We start from the raw sequence: 16,242 nt of genomic DNA, 5'->3' as shown, positions 1-16,242 counted from the left end.
ATAGAACCTACTAATCTAATCATCACAACGCCATTCATCTGTTATCAAACCCTAGAATCTACTAATTTCACCAGCATAGCGCCATCCATGTGTTATGAAACCCCAAAACCTACTTATCTAACCAGCACAGCACCATCCATCTGTAATCAAACCCCAGAACCTACTAATCTAACCAGCACAGCACCATGCATCAGTTATGAAACCCCAGAACCTACTAATCTAACCAGCACAGCACCATCCATCTGTTAAGAAACAGCAGAATCTACTAATCTAACCAGCACAGCACCTTCTATCTGTTATCAAACCCCAGAACCTACTTATCTAAACAGCACAGCACCTACTGTCTGTTATCAAACCCCAGAACCTACTTATCTAAGCAGCACAGCGCCATCCATCTGTAATCAAACCCCAGAACCTACTTATCTAAGCAGCACAGCACAATCCATCTGTAATCAAACCCCAAAACCTACTAATCTAACCAACACAGCACCGTCCATCTGTAATCAAACCGCAAAACCTACTAATCTAACCAGCACAGCTCCGTCCATCTGTAATCAACCCCCCGAACCTACTAATCTAACCAGCACAGCACCATGCATCTATAATCAAACCCCAAAACCTAATAATCAAATCAGCACAGCACCATCCATCTGTAATCAAACCGCAGAACCTACTAATCTAACCAGCAGAGCGCCATCCATCTGTTATCAAACCCCAGAACCTACTAATCTTACCAGCACAGCACCATCCATCTCTTATGAAACCTCAGAATCTACTAATCTAACCACCACAGCACCGTCCATCTGTTATCAAACCCCAGAACCTACTAATCTAACCAGCACAGCACCATCCATCTGTTATCAAACCTACTAATAGAACCTACTAATCTAATCATCACAACGCCATTCATCTGTTATCAAACCCTAGAACCTACTAATTTAACCAGCATAGCGCCATCCATGTGTTATGAAACCCCAAAACCTAATAATCAAATCAGCACAGCACCGTCCATCTGTTATTAAACCACAGAACCTACTAATCTAACCAGCACAGCTCGTCCATCTGTAATCCAACCCCCAAACCTACTAATCTAATCAGCACAGTGCCATCCATCTGTTATCAAACCACAGAACCTACAAATCTAACTATCACAGCGCCATCCATCTGTTATCAAACCCCAGAACCTAGTAATCTAACCAGCACAGCACCATCCATCTGTTATCAAACCACAGAACCTACAAATCTAACTATCACAGCTCCATCCATCTGCTATCAAACCCCAGAATCTACTAATCTAACCAGCACAGCACCATTCATCTGTTATGAAACCCCAGAACCTACCAATCTAACCAGCACAGCTCCATCCATCTGTTATGAAACCCCAGAATCTACTAATTTAACCAGCACAGCACCGTCCATCTGTAATCAAACCCCAGAACCTACTAATCTAACCAGCACAGCTCCGTCCATCCGTAATCAAACCCCCAAACCTACTAATCTAACTAGCACAGCACCATGCATCAATTATCAAACCCCAAAACCTACTAATCTAATCAGCACAGTGCCATCCATCTGTTATCAAACCCCAGAAACCACTAATCTAACCAGCAGAGTGCCATCCATTTGTTATCAAACCCCAGAACCTACTAATCAAATCAGCACAGTGCCATCCATCTGTTATCAAACCCCAAAACCTAATAATCAAATCAGCACAGCACCGTCCATTTGTAATCAAACCCCAGAACTGAAAGCTCTGCGTAGGTTCTAGCGGGAAACTCGAAATCACGCCACTTTTCTCAGCCAATCACCAACTCCCACCTGTCCTTAAAAGACCTCCCTCATACCTGTTCTCCCCTGCTTGCAGACGCTGACATACGTTTTCAGGCGCCGGTCGTTCCCGCGTGGCTTCATGGTGTTTCTGCCATTTGTCTTTACCTTGCTCTCAGTTTGCCGTTTTCGCCCGTCTGCGTGGCTGCTCGTTCGTAGTTGGCTCGATTTCCTGCTCGTAGGATCCATGTTGGTTACTTGCTCTCTGTTCTGTCGCTGGCGTTTTGGTTGGATCCTCGCTGTGTTTGCTGTTGGCGGTCTGGGTTCCTGTTTTGCTGGATCACGTGACCGTGTCGCGCTTGCCTTCGAGGCTTGCTGCTCCGATGCTTGCTGCTCCGATGCTTTGTCTCGGCTCGCAGCCGTGTGCTGAATCGTGCTGGTTGTTTCGGCTCAGTGTCGATTCTGTGGCGTTCTGGTCTAGTGCTGAGGCTTTTCTCGGCGGTGTTCGGATAGTTGCTTGGTGTTTCTGCGTTTTCCACGGCTCTGTCCGGTGCCTGTGGCTGAGTTTGTACGCTTCGCTCGAGAAGTCTGGGCTGGATGGCTGTTTTTAAACCCGCTCCTGCTGGCACCCGATAGTTTTAGCCCCGCGCCCGCCCTCCGTTTTTTACGTTTCTGCCGCTCCGCACGCCTGCTTGTGTTGCTTACGTTTAGTGCTTGGGTTAACTTAGTTAACTTGGGTTTTTTATTGAACCAGCAATGTGGCGCTGATAGCCTGCTCCCTTCCTACTGTCCACACACACACGCCCACGCCTCAGTGGAGCTGACCCTTCAGGCACTGCTTGCAAAGTGTTTCGTTCATGCAGCACCAAAACCTAATTTGATCGATGATAAATAAACTTAGTGTACTTGGTTAATCCTCGTTCGTTGTGATCTCATTCTCGCGACGCTCCTATGGTTCGTTTATCGGTCTTGGGCTTTACTGTTGAATGTTATTGATGTGTCGTTCGCGATCGATCCGGCTCAGGAGCCGACTTTTCAAGTCACCTATTGGAACCGGCTCTATTATGGGTGCCGTTTTCTCCATTTTATATACCTTCGTATTTTACACATTGATTTCGAAGCACTGTATTTGATATTTGTATTGTGGCACTTTTTTGTTATGGAGCTGCTTTAATACTTTTTCGTATTGGGTGATTGTGTTGTCTTTCATTTGTTTTAAGTTATTTTGTCGAAGTGGCGCTATTTTGTAAATTTCATAATTGGTTGTAATACGTTTTTTATTATAAAGCATTGTTATGCTGTTTTGCTCGTCGCAAGTGCCTATTGCGCTGCTTCTTATCTCGGACCGTACCCGTTCAATTGCTTTTCTGTACTCGCTTCCGCGCTGCTTATTGTCTCGGGCCATGCCCGCTCTAATGCTTTAATGACTCGCTTTCCGTGTTGTTTACCTCGGGCCGTGCCCACTCTAATGCTTTGCTGTACTCGCAGCCCGCGTTGTTTGTTATCTCGGGCCGTGCCCGCTCTAATGCTTTACTGGCTCGCAGTCCGCGTGGTTTATTATCTCGGGCCGTGCCAGCTCTAATGCTTTACCGTACTCGCAGTCCGCGTTGTTTATTATCTCGGGCCGCGCCCGCTCTAATGGTTTACTGTACTCGCAGTCCGTGTTTGTTATCTCGGGCCGTGCCCGCTCTGCTGGTTACTGTACGCGCAGTCCGCATCGTTTATTATCTCGGGCCGTGCCCGCTCTAATGCTTTACCGTACTCTCAGTCCGCGTTGTTCATAATCTCGGGCCATGCCCGCTCTGTAATGCTTTTATGGCTCGCAGTCTGCGCGGTTTCTTATCTCGGGCCGTGCCCGCTTTAATGGTTTGCTATACTCGCAGTCCGCATCGTTTATAATCTCGGGCTGTGCCCGCTCTAATGCTTTACCGTACTCGCAGTCCGCGTTGTTTGTTATCTCGGGCCGTGCCCGCTCTAATGCTTTACTGGCTCGCAGTCCGCGTGGTTTATTATCTCGGGCCGTGCCAGCTCTAATGCTTTACCGTACTCGCAGTTCGCGTTGTTTATTGTCTCGGGCCGTGCCCGCTCTAATGCTTTACCGTACTCGCAGTTCGCGTTGTTTATTGTCTCAGGCCGTGCCCGCTCCGCTGCTTGATTGGACTCGTGTCCGATGCTGCTTGTATAAGACACACTCGGATGTACGGTACTGCACAGGTTTTCGATTACGTGATTCGTGGACTGCACTGACTCCGTACCTGGTCTAATTCTGGTGATTTGCTGCCTTTTATTGGGTTAATTTTGTGTTGCCTGTGCTATGTTTTGTTTCATGATTGGCATGTACCTTTCTTACAGAATTTCTACTTTTACGATGCCGTGTTTTAACAATCAACGCCGTGGGCGGCGGTTGCTATTGCCTTAGAACTTTTTTAGTGGCCGAAGTTTTGCGCATTTACCGATCACGGGTTGCTTTGACGTACTGCTGTGCAAATTACGTGCCTCAATGTATCCGATCCGGTTTGTCGTTGCTTTATGTCTTATGGTTTGTGCTGATGTTACTTTCCCTGGTCCTTTGGTTTTGGGGGTGTTCTCCAAGGACAGTCTGTCCTTGGTTCTGCATTTGGTGCTCCCTGACATTTGTTTTGACATTAATTTCGCTTCCCCTGTTATATTTGCTTTGTTCGCATCATGACTTACAAGGTGTCTAATAACAATCATCAGTAAAATGTTATAGCAGTCAATGATAATGGAAAGTCTTTTAATTCTCGGGCCGTGGTCGTGGTCGTGGTCGTGGTCGTGCCCGCTCTAATAACCACTGGACTCGTAGTCCGCGCTGCTGCGATCGCGGGCAGTGCCCGCTCTAAATACCCACTGGACTCGTAGTCCGCGCTGCTGCAGTCGCGAGCCGTGCTCGCTCTTATACCCTCACCCATCTTGTTCGGGATACCTGATGTCTGAGTAAGTAATTTATGTACATATATATCTATTTATTTATATATCTATTTAATATATCTATTTAATTGCAAACAACTGGAGGCGGTTGTAAGATTTTTATACAGACGTCAAATGAATATACTGTTATAACGTACTGCCACGACAGCTCGCGCTCGCTCAAATATCCTACTCCTTATGCTCCTAGATATCAACACGGGCCGTGCCCGTTCCTATGCTCATTAGACTCCTAGTCCGCGTTTTGCTGCACAGCGGGCCGTGCCCGCCCTTATAGCCTTTGGACTCGTAGTCCGCGTTTTGCTGCACAGCGGGCCGTGCCCGCTCTTATTCCCTTTGGACTCGTAGTCCGCGTTTTGCTACGACGGCGTCCAAAAGTTGTGCCCCTCAAAGGCTTAATGTATTGTTAGTCCGCAGTGTTTTCTCATGCTGATCACGTCAACGTTACGCTTATCATACGCTTCTAAAATAGCCTCAAGCAGTGTATACAAGTACTTTGTATACAACGAACCTAATAAATGTATGCTACCAAAACATGAGCGCAACTACTGTAATGCACACGTACTCAGCAAATAACACTCCAATCTTGAACACCTTATTCAAGCTTGTTTATAACTGTTTTCCTTCCAGAATACGTGAACCAGGTAAAGGATCCTCCTGTGGGTAATTATATCTTTTATATTTTTGGGGATAGGCTCCGCCCCCGCCGTACAAGTACGGCAGGATCTGCGAGGTTCCAGACGCTGCGGACCTGGGCTTCGACGGGGCTTTCGCCAAAGACTCTATATACACTATATTCACTATTACTAATTGTCATACGTGTTTATTGGGATTAAATCTTTCTTGCTGCACTTTGTTTCTAGAGTTTTCCTGCTAGAACCTACTAATCTAACCAGCACAGCTCCGTCCATCCGTAATCAAACCCCCAAACCTACTAATCTAACCAGCACAGCACCGTCCATCTGTTATGAAACCGCAGAACCTAGTAATCTAACCAGCACAGCTCCATCCATCTGTTATCAAAGCCCAGAACCTACTAATCAAACCAGCACAGCTCCATCCATCTGTTATCAAACCCCAGAACCTACTAATCTAACCAGCACTGCTCCATCTGTTCTGAAACCCCAGAACCTACTAATCTAACCAGCACAGCTCGTCCATCTGTAATCCAACCCCCAAACCTACTAATCTAACTAGCACAGCACCATGCATCAATTATCAAACCCCAAAACCTACTAATCTAATCAGCACAGTGCCATCCATCTGTTATTAAACCCCAGAACCTACTAATCTAACCAGCAGAGCGCCATCCATCTGTTATCAAACACCAGAATCTACTAATCTAACCAGCACAGCTCCATCCATCTGTTATGAAACCCCAGAATCTACTAATTTAACCAGCACAGCACCGTCTGTTATGAAACCCCAGAACCTACTAATCTAACCAGCACAGCACCATCCATCTGTAATCAAACCCCAGAACCTAGTAATCTAACCAGGGGGGGGTAAACTAATTATTGAATTATTTATGTATGTATCATTACCATAAAAATATTTTTAAAATTAGATTAAAACCCTTTATTGCAATAATTCATTATTCCAACAGGCCTAGGCCCAACTGCTGGTGCGATGATCTGGTAGCCATCATATACAACAGTTTTTAGTTATGTAGTGACAAAAAGACACAAACAGATCAGCAATATGTGAGAGTATCTTGTGGCCACATGTAGATTTTGATGGCATAGATCCCACCCAGCATGTCTGCTAGACTGCAACTCTTCCTTGGCTTTCCCAGTCACCAGATTTATCATCATTCTAGTAATTTATAAAAGCAGCTGGTGCTCCAGCTTTGGTAACTTTCCAGGCTTCAGGGTCTACAGGCCAAGCTGCAACATCTGTGGGTATGAGGATCTTTTTAGGGTTTTATGATTTATCAGTAGCATTAGCAGGCTCACATGGCTTCCCTAGCCATGTATTGAAGTAGAGAGAGAGCCGGTGGCCAGATAAATAGCAGATTTAAGTCCATTTCTACTTTTGCATAAATTAAATTAAGCAAAGCGTTCAGTTTACCTCTTACCAAACTGCCATTTTACAGGGCTAACTAAGCTAAACCATTTGTTTGACTGGCTGCCTTCGTGTGTTTAAATTTCGCTCACATGTGATTGACTAGCAGTGCTGAGGTATTTTAAAATTTATGAGTAGAAAAGCACTACTGGGGGTTCAGAGTGGTCCAGCAGACTAAGGCGCTGCTGGTGAAAAAAAGCTAAGTTTTATGAAAATCTGAGTAAAAACATGTTTAGGTATTTTGCAAATTTCCATCAGAAATTGCCCACTCTTGAGTCCTTATACTCAAGCAGAATATAAGGCAGTTTCATTTAGTATTGTTACTAAAAAAAAAACATTAAAATTGTAGGTCGCAGGTTCGAATCCCCGCTCATTCAGCTTTGCCATCAGCTGCCGGCGCTCAGAGGGAGCACAATTGGCCCTGCTCCCTCCAGGTGGGTAGATATTCTTGCTGGAGTGTGGGCTGCATCTATTTTGGCTTGTTGCTTTGTTTAGAAAAGATCAAGGTCAAGCACGAGACAAAACAGCAGTGTGGACAGTGGTGAGTTGTGGCATGTACCCCTTCTCTGAGAGACACAATTAGCACATTAGTTTGGAATGCTACTACTGCTCTATTATATTTATACATACATCTTTAGTAATGTCCTCTGCAGTTATGACAGAAACCAGCTCATGTTTGTGCTGTTCTGTAGGTAGACAAAATCTGCCAATTTCCAGTTAGCTGTCCTATCCAAATGAACCAAATTATCTGTGTTTGAGCAGGAATAGTTACTTATCAGCACTGTCCCTCTAGGACACGTTTTGCTAACACACTAGCTGTTTTTATTTGGCTCTAAAATAGTTGTATCCCCTACAATGAACAAATCATAACTCTGTGTACTTACCTCACCCCCACTTTCATTAGAGTGGTTATCCACTGCTCTGACAATCATGTTCTCCAGCAGAGACAAAAGCCACTCCTTAGCACTGGCCCATTCCCTGTCCAATAAATTAAATTCCTTTACATATAGACAGCAAAATAAAAATGCAGGAGATGCATTATTTACAGCTTAACTGAGAGATGCAGAAAATCATTACATACATAATTTTCATAATTTTCCTTTTTACATCATTGGTTGTTTGTAGGATTTACAGAAAGTGTGCAATATTGGTTTAAATACTTTTGCAGTAATAGTACAAAAATAGGTTGGTAAGCTCACTGACCTTTGACCTACACACACAGGTAAATTCAATTATAAAAAAAGGGTGGCCAATTGTAAGTTTTTCTCCTCTTTGCATTTTCTCTGAAGAGTGGCATCATGGGCCTCAAAACACAACTCTCAAATTATGTGAAATCAAAGATTGTTCAACATCAGGAAGGATATAAAACATCAGGAAGGATATAAAAAGCTCTCAGAGATTTCAGCTGTCAGTTTCCACTGTGAGGAACATAGAGAGAAAATGGAAGATCACAGGCACAGCTCTAGTTAAGACCTCAGATAATCATTGGAGAAGGATGGTGAGAACAGTGCATCATTCAGCTATTCAGAGCACTTTACACAAGAAGAGAAGAAGCCTTTTCTGAGCACACGCCACAAACAGAGTCGCTTGAGGTTTGCTAAAGACCGTTTAAACAAGCCAGCTTTATTTTGGAACAAGGTGCTGTGGACTGATGAAACTAAAATTTAGTTATTTGCAGGGTGGTATGCATGAAAGAAAAAGAACGCAGAATTCCAAGATAAACTCTTGCTCTTCACAGTAAAATTTGGTGGTAGTTCTTCATGCTGTGGGGCAGTGTGATCAGTGCAGGTACTGGAATATTGTTATAGTTAAGGGTCTCATGGATTCCAGTCAATATCAGCAGATTCTCGAGAACAATGTTCAAGAATCAGTGAGAAAGTTAAAGTTGCTCCGGGGCTGGATACTTTAACAAGACAAAGACCCTAAACACTGCTCTAAATCTACTAAAGCGTTCATGCAGAGGAACAAGTACAACATTCTGTAATGATCATCTCAGTCCCCAGACCTGAATATTATTAAAGATTTGTGGTGTGATTTGAAGCAGGCTGTCCATGCTCATAAACCATCAAACCTGACTACATTTAACTGAAATTGCTGATACAAACAACCAACGATTTATAAAGGAAAATCAAGAAAATTATCAGGGGTGCCCAGGCTTTTCCATATCACTGTATTTATGCTTTAAATATGATTTAGTCTAAATAAAAAAAAATACTTGCACCCAGTAGGAAAGGTCAGAGCGTTAGCCATAACCCTTACCCAAAACCTAACCTTAGCTCTGGGATGAGCTTCCTCTCAAACTCTTAACTGCTTAAATTGTATTTGAACTATTTGAAACTGCCCACCAAGTTCAATTCCTGTCATTTGACTCCTTCTGGGTGCAACTATTATTTTTAAGATGAGAGTATATGGTGTTACCATTAGTCAAATTCTTAAAAAAAGGAAAAAGGTAAAACTACATATACATCTTTCAGTGCAGCAGCTGTGGGGTGGAATAAAACAAGAGCAGTAGTGCATTTATTGACTGAGCAAATAGGTTATGAGGACACTGGCCAGTCACTAACTTTAGAAACATATCAGGGAGCTGGGATCCATACTCAAATCCATCATCATAAGTGGTGAACTTCTCAATGAACTTTTGCTTTTCCAGGGCACTCTTGGGTGAATTGGATTTACCCAATAGGTTACTCATCACAGCTGGGTACATGACACTCCTGCAAAGAAAAGAGTAAATGTAAATGTGACCAAACTCAAACAGTTCAGACAATAGCATGTAATTTAATCCAATTTCTTAAAAAATGTATGCATGCCATATTGGTGTGTTAAATAAACAATGGTGTGGAAAAGGTGTTCACTCTTATCTTTTTTTGTAAAGTGGAATTGGGGCTATTGGTTGTATATGGTTGGGTATTTTCCAGCCTTAGAAATAAAAACCTTCAATTAAAAACTGCATGTGTTTATTTGTGTTGTTTGACTATTTTTCATTTGTTTAATGAACTGAAATATTTATGAGTGACAAACATGCAAAAAAAAAAGAAATCAATAATGGTGCAAACACAATTTTACACCACTGAACAATTAAATGAGACATTTTCGGTGTCCCATGCAATCAGAATAATGCTGCACTAACCTGCAGGATTAGTGAGGTGTTTTGCTTTGAATGTGGATAAGACAATTCTAGCCAGATGTCAACATTTATGCTGGGAACTGCGGGTAGTAATGTCTTCTGTGATGTATTCCCTATACACGTGTAACACTGTGGACCAAGGAATGTAAAAATCCTGACACAATTTTCAGAAACTGAATGTTTCATCCACCTGGCACCCTCTATCAGATCTTACTTCAACTCCCACAATTCACCTGGCTTAACCATGTCAATCAGCCTCACTCACAAGAGAACGCTTTACAACGTATACAAGAGTAGGTGTTCCCACACTGTTTCTTGAGGTAACATTTTATTATGAATTTACAAACTGCGGTCCTGTGACTTCGGCCATGTTAATGTATATGTGGCTTTTTTTCTTCAATGTCAGCCAGCTGCCTCAATAATATTTATTCTGATACCATCTATTGTGTTTTTTGTGTTTGTTCACATGTAGAACAGTGAACAGATCAATGATTCAAGAACCATGTCTCTATACACACAGTGCAGACTGCAGTAGGTGAAGAAAACAATACATATTTTCCAATGTATGATTAATTAAAATGTTTTTGTCTTTAAATGGTCTGAACTCTGTGGTGAAAGTTATGATCTCATGCTCTCTGAGTCACTCTTTCTTGGTTTTCTGCAGTAAAAAAACTGCAGCAAACCAAGATAATTTGCTTAGTTAATTTTTTTGGCCAGGCAGTGTATGTCAGTGACAATTAATGGTCTTAAAATTACAATAAAATGTATCCAATAATTGCTTATTTTTTATCATAACAGGCCTACATTACATATATACAATCTAAATGAAAAGAATATAGATTTGATTTTACACTTCAGACACTGACAAAAATTATAAATATGTTATATATGCTTGGCTGTGACACTTTCTTGAAAAAGAAAAAGGTCTTGTGTGAAAAAATACATGTGACAGGTTGTACCTGACCAGCTTATTGAGAGAACCAGATCCTTTCCTCCCCAAGAGCTCCAAATGATTGTTGAACTCTTCACACAGGTGGTCCACCAGCAAGGCTGTGTTGCCTGGTGTCAGTCTTCCTTTAATCATTGTGTTACAGGCTGGATGGAATTTAAAAAAGCTCTCTTTGCTAATGGATGCTGGGGAGAAACCCAAAGCATGCCAAGCTGTTATAGCTACACCACAACACTCAATATTTAGAATATGCCTTAAATGTATTAAAATTAGCAACAGCAGACAAACTAAAGTAGTAAAAATTGTTTAGCTAATAAAAGTCATCACACTAGCTTGTGTACATGCAACTGACATTGCACTGTTTGTGTGTATATTTTAACTCTAAACACTTACTGCTTGCCCACAGTTTTACCATTTGTTTTCTTAAAAACATACTATTTTCAAGTTACTGCATATACACATCCTGTATATATATATATATATATATATATATATATATATATATATATATATATATATATACAGGTGCTGGTCAACGAATTAGAATAATTTGAAATAGTGCAATCATGAAATTCTTTGAATGCATTTTTTGTGCAGAAAGCAAATCAGGTGTTCACCGCACCTGTCCTACTCGTTAGACTAATCACAGAACTCGTTACCTGGAAAAAAAATTGCTCAGCTGAGCTTTCCAAAAGGCCCATTTAGGCCATTTAACTGTGACACTGTTGTTTTATTGAATTAGAATAATGGAGAAACCGTTTCATTGAATTAGAATAATTTTTATTATAATTACAATCATCACTTTCTCAGTATTTTGTGGCTGCCCCCTTGGCTTGTATGACTGCCTGAAGTCTCCGCGGCATCGATTTGACCAGCTTGTCGCAAGTTTCCGCACTCACAGCTTCCCAGGCAGTGGCGATGTTCTGCTTCAGTTGGTCCAGCGTAGTAGGCTTTCTGTCGCGAATTTTCCGCTTGACGATGGCCCAAAGGTTTTCAATGACATTGAGGTCAGGCGAGTTGGCCGGCCATGCCAAAACTTCAAGCTGTTTTTTAGTGAACCAATCTTTGGTCGACTTTGCCGCATGAGCCGGTGCAAGATCCTGTTGAAATATGAAGTCTTCTTCGCCGAACTGTTCCTCAACAGTCGGAATCAGGAACGTTTCCAGAACATCTTGATATACGGCAGCATTGACAGTCTTCTTGAGGAAGCAGAGTTTCCCTACACCTCGAGCGGACATGCATCCCCAGACCATAACGCTCTGGGGAAACTTGACGGATCTTTTCACACACTCGTGGTTGTAGGTTTCACCACCACGACGCCAGACACGAGGACCTTGGTCACCGAAGGAGATGCAGAAGCGTGATTCGTCACTGAAGACCACTTTCTGCCAGTCTTCAGCAGTCCACTCGCCGTGTTCTTTGGCCCACTTCAGCCATTTCTCCATTTGTTTCTTGTTCAGCATCGGTTTTACTGCTGGAACGCGAGATTTGAAGCCGAGTTCGCGCAGACGACGGTAAGTGGTTGATCTGGAGACGTCAGCGCCGGGCTGCTTGTTCCACAAGTCGGTGAGCTCGGAAGTGGACTTGAACCGGTTGCTGACTGCGATCTTTCTCAGCTGCTTGTTGTCACGAGCAGAAGTTTTTCGGACGGCGGAACAGTTGGTGCGCTTGCTGCAGTTTTTCTTGAGAGCTTTGCAGACGGAAGACTGGCTGATGCCGAGCTGCTCAGCAATTTTAGTTTGGGTCAAGCCTTGTTGGCGAAGGGCTTGAATTTGAGCCACTATTCCGGTTGAGAGGTCGCGCTGCTTACCCATGATTGATTTTACAACTTAGAAATTCTACTCAACCCTGACTTTATACTGCACAGTGAACACTCTTCACAGAAAACAAAAATTCGAGCATTTATTCTAATTCAATGAAACGGTTTCTCCATTATTCTAATTCAATAAAACAACAGTGTCACAGTTAAATGGCCTAAATGGGCCTTTTGGAAAGCTCAGCTGAGCAAATTGTTTTCCAGGTAACGAGTTCTGTGATTAGTCTAACGAGTAGGACAGGTGCGGTGAACACCTGATTTGCTTTCTGCACAAAAAATGCATTCAAAGAATTTCATGATTGCACTATTTCAAATTATTCTAATTCGTTGACCAGCACCTGTATATATATATATATATACAGTACAGGCCAAAAGTTTGGACACACCTTCTCATTCAATGCGTTTTCTTTATTTTCATGACTATTTACATTGTAGATTCTCACTGAATGACCTGGCCTCCACAGTCACTGGACCTGAATTGAGATGGTTTGGGGTGAGCTGGACCACAGAGTGAAAGCAAATGGGCAACAAGTGCTACACACCTCTGGGAACTCCTTCAAGACTGTTGGAAAACCATTTCAGGTGACTCTACCTCTTGAAGCTCATTAAGAGAATACCAAGAGCAGTAATCAGTGTGCATAGTGTGGCCAGCTCCTCAGGAAAGTAGCTATTGACTGTCCTAAAAGTCGCTAGAAGACACTAAATTACGCCATCGCCTAATTTGCATAATACATTTTTTTGAAGCTGTAAAGGATTAATGTTGTGGGTTGTGGGAGAGAAAAAAGTAAAAAAAACAAAAACAAAAAAAAAACACCCCAAATGTTACAAATAACAAATAAACAACATGTGGTTAAATGTTATTTCTACGTTTTTGTTTTTTTGTTTGTTTTTTTTTCAAGTTTTTTTTATTTTCAAACCTATTATAGACAAATTGTTCAATGATGAGCTAGCTAGCTAGATGTTTAGCTTTTTACAAAGAGGCAGACACTGTGGACAAGGTGAGTGATAGGCTGTGTGGTGAATGAGGTAAGTGACTGACTGAGACTGTGAGTTAAATGTAGTGATTGCTGTTCGTGTCACATTGAAGACACCTTTATATTTACATCCTGTTCTGTAAATACGGGGCGGGGTCAGTCAGTGGCGGCTGTGAGCATACGCAGTTGATATACAGTGTATTCGTAGTGCGGTATGGGTGTGCTCTGAGTGAGAGACTGCACTGTGAGTATTGTGGGGCGGGGCTCACGGCAGCACATGCTTTTTTTTACAAAAAAGTCGCTAGAGTGTCTGAAAACTCACCAATTATAGCGACAAAGTCACTAAGTTGGCAACACTGAGTGTGCAAAGCAGTAATCAGAGCAAAGGGTGGCTATTTAAAAAAAAATAGAATATTTTTTGTTAAGTACATCTACAATGTAAATAGTCATAAAAATAAAGAAAACACATTGAAAAAGAGGTGTGTTCAAACGTTTGGCATGTACTGTGTGTGTGTGTATATATATATATATATATATATATATATATATATATATATATATATATATATATAATATAATATAATATAAAAAAAAATATATATATATATATATATATATATATATAATATAATATAATATAAAATATATATATATATATATATTACTTACACAAACACAAATGACTGCAAACACAGTTCGAGTTACTAGAGTCATGGGAAGCAAAGAAGATTACCTGTATTGCGAACAGGCTCTTGCACTGCTTGTTCAAAATCAACATCTTTGGACATGAAAAAGGTTCGAAAGTCTTCATGGAGCGTAACAAAGGTCAGCCGCTTCCCAGCAACAAGAACTGTAAAGACAGGCCCATACTGGAAAACAATACAGCATGCTCATTTAGAAGAATAAACAACAACACAAAATACTATTTACATGCTGCATGATGTCCAGACCAGCTATAACTTTAGTTTTGTTGTTGTTGTAGTTTGTTGTTGTTGAAACACATTAAACTTTAAAACTGTCTGTTTTAAATTCAAATAATTAAATAAGTCCACTGCCTTTGAAATTAGACTACTGTCTACTGTCTTTATCTACTATCCCATAGAAAGAAATGGACAAATTATGTTTCTTTTTTTTCTTCTGCAGATATCATACCAAAAATACTTATCAAAATGAATAAGCATCAATCAAATTTAAATGTTAAGCTGTTAGCTAAACTTACTTTCTGAGAATTGTATGTTGTAGTTGTTTTACTCATGTTGTGGTTGAGTCTAAATTAAAAGACAATGCTGAAATAGCTTGACAACTAAAATAAATGTTGTCTCTCATCAGTGTTTCTCTCAACACTTCTACCTGCTCACAACGATACTATGATACACTATGATACAGCAACTCTACTGTGTTTCTGTGTGTCCAAACACAGACACTCAACACTGCTGCTGAAAGGGGAGGAGCTGGACTTCTGACCTTTCATAGTCCTCTAAAGATCAGCAGAGTGTGATGTCATTAACATCTGGCTATTCAGGAGGCTGCATTTATAAGGAGTACATGAAATGTTAGGGACTTGTAAATAACATCCATGATAATCTGATTTTAGATTTGATTTTACTGCAGATTAATTTTTATATTATTACTTTTATATATTCAAAACTCCTTAATGTGAAACAACACTGACAACTGTGAAACATTAATACGTAATATTGTACAACAGTCGATGTGTTTGCTTTAACTTATCTTATAAAGTCTGTAAATGTAGTGCATCTCCTAAAAAACTGTAGTGAAAAAAACATATCCATCATGTTTTTTTACAGTGCCCCTTCTTGCTATAAAAATATAAAAAACAGGTATAAAAAAGCTGTTACAGTAGGAATTTAACATTGATATGGCATTTTGGACAATATAAGGTCTGCAGGACGTGCTGCTTTTAACACTGAGACGCTTACCTTAGCTCTTGCACGTGCAATGAAATGCAGAGGCTCTTTTCCAAACTCAAAGGCAGCTCCAACCCACGGGATCCATCCTCTGATGCACGGAGGGGCGTTCGGGTTGTTCTGAAGGAAGAGAAGCCGAAAACAAAGGACGACGACAGTCACTAAGAGAAGTAGGGTAAACCACTCCATCACAGTTAAGTAGTTTAACGAACGCTCTCCTGTCCGGCTAGTGGTTTCTCCTCAGTCGTGGGACCGATATTAACAGGGCCAGTATACCAGGCTGACTCCCCTACAGGACAGGCGCCGCTACTTCAGCAGCCCACACTGACCGGAGGAATACCCGCCAGAGAGTCTCCCCGGGTAAATGAGTTCACATGGAGCAAATAATCAAAACAAGAGCTCATCTATGTTTAAAAAATATTCTCTAAATATAGAACCACAGTAAATATTTCAGTAATGAAGGCATGTAAGCCTATACGTTTTCAGACGTGCTCTGGCTGCTACTTCATAATCAGCTCATCAACTTTCTAGAATTAAAGACATTTCCTGGACAAGCAGTTAGTTACTGGTTTTTAGTTTACTGATTTTAGTTTTTAGCCTTTTATCTCCATTCATTCCTATACATTTATAACTTAATTCAATCAATTCAATATTGATTATTTTGTTTTAAA

The 16,242-nt window shown here is 41.3% G+C and overlaps 1 protein-coding gene across 3 annotated transcripts in view; it reads right to left on the bottom strand.

Moving 5' to 3' along the window:
- LOC103046432 (24-hydroxycholesterol 7-alpha-hydroxylase) overlaps positions 1-15,828 on the bottom strand; it is a 59,250-nt gene extending 43,422 nt beyond the window's left edge. For 2 of the 3 annotated variants that reach the window (XR_007439419.1, XM_049480223.1), the window contains exons 1-5: positions 15,584-15,828; positions 14,377-14,512; positions 10,864-11,038; positions 9,342-9,491; positions 7,662-7,755 (exon numbers count right to left, since the gene is read on the bottom strand). Coding sequence is in view for 2 of the 3 variants with exons in the window: in XM_049480223.1 (XP_049336180.1) it covers positions 7,662-7,755; positions 9,342-9,491; positions 10,864-11,038; positions 14,377-14,512; positions 15,584-15,760 (732 nt within the window). In the remaining variant the exon portion in view is untranslated. The remainder of the gene's footprint in view (positions 1-7,661; positions 7,756-9,341; positions 9,492-10,863; positions 11,039-14,376; positions 14,513-15,583) is intronic. The other variant, XM_049480228.1, reaches the window with a different exon arrangement.
- Positions 15,829-16,242: the final 414 nt, after the last annotated feature.

This window comes from Astyanax mexicanus, chromosome 1 (genome assembly GCF_023375975.1).
Source record: "Astyanax mexicanus isolate ESR-SI-001 chromosome 1, AstMex3_surface, whole genome shotgun sequence".
NCBI classification, from domain to species: Eukaryota; Metazoa; Chordata; class Actinopteri; order Characiformes; family Acestrorhamphidae; genus Astyanax; species Astyanax mexicanus.
Note: the sequence above shows the minus strand (reverse complement) of the source record. Positions and strands in the feature narration are given on the sequence as shown.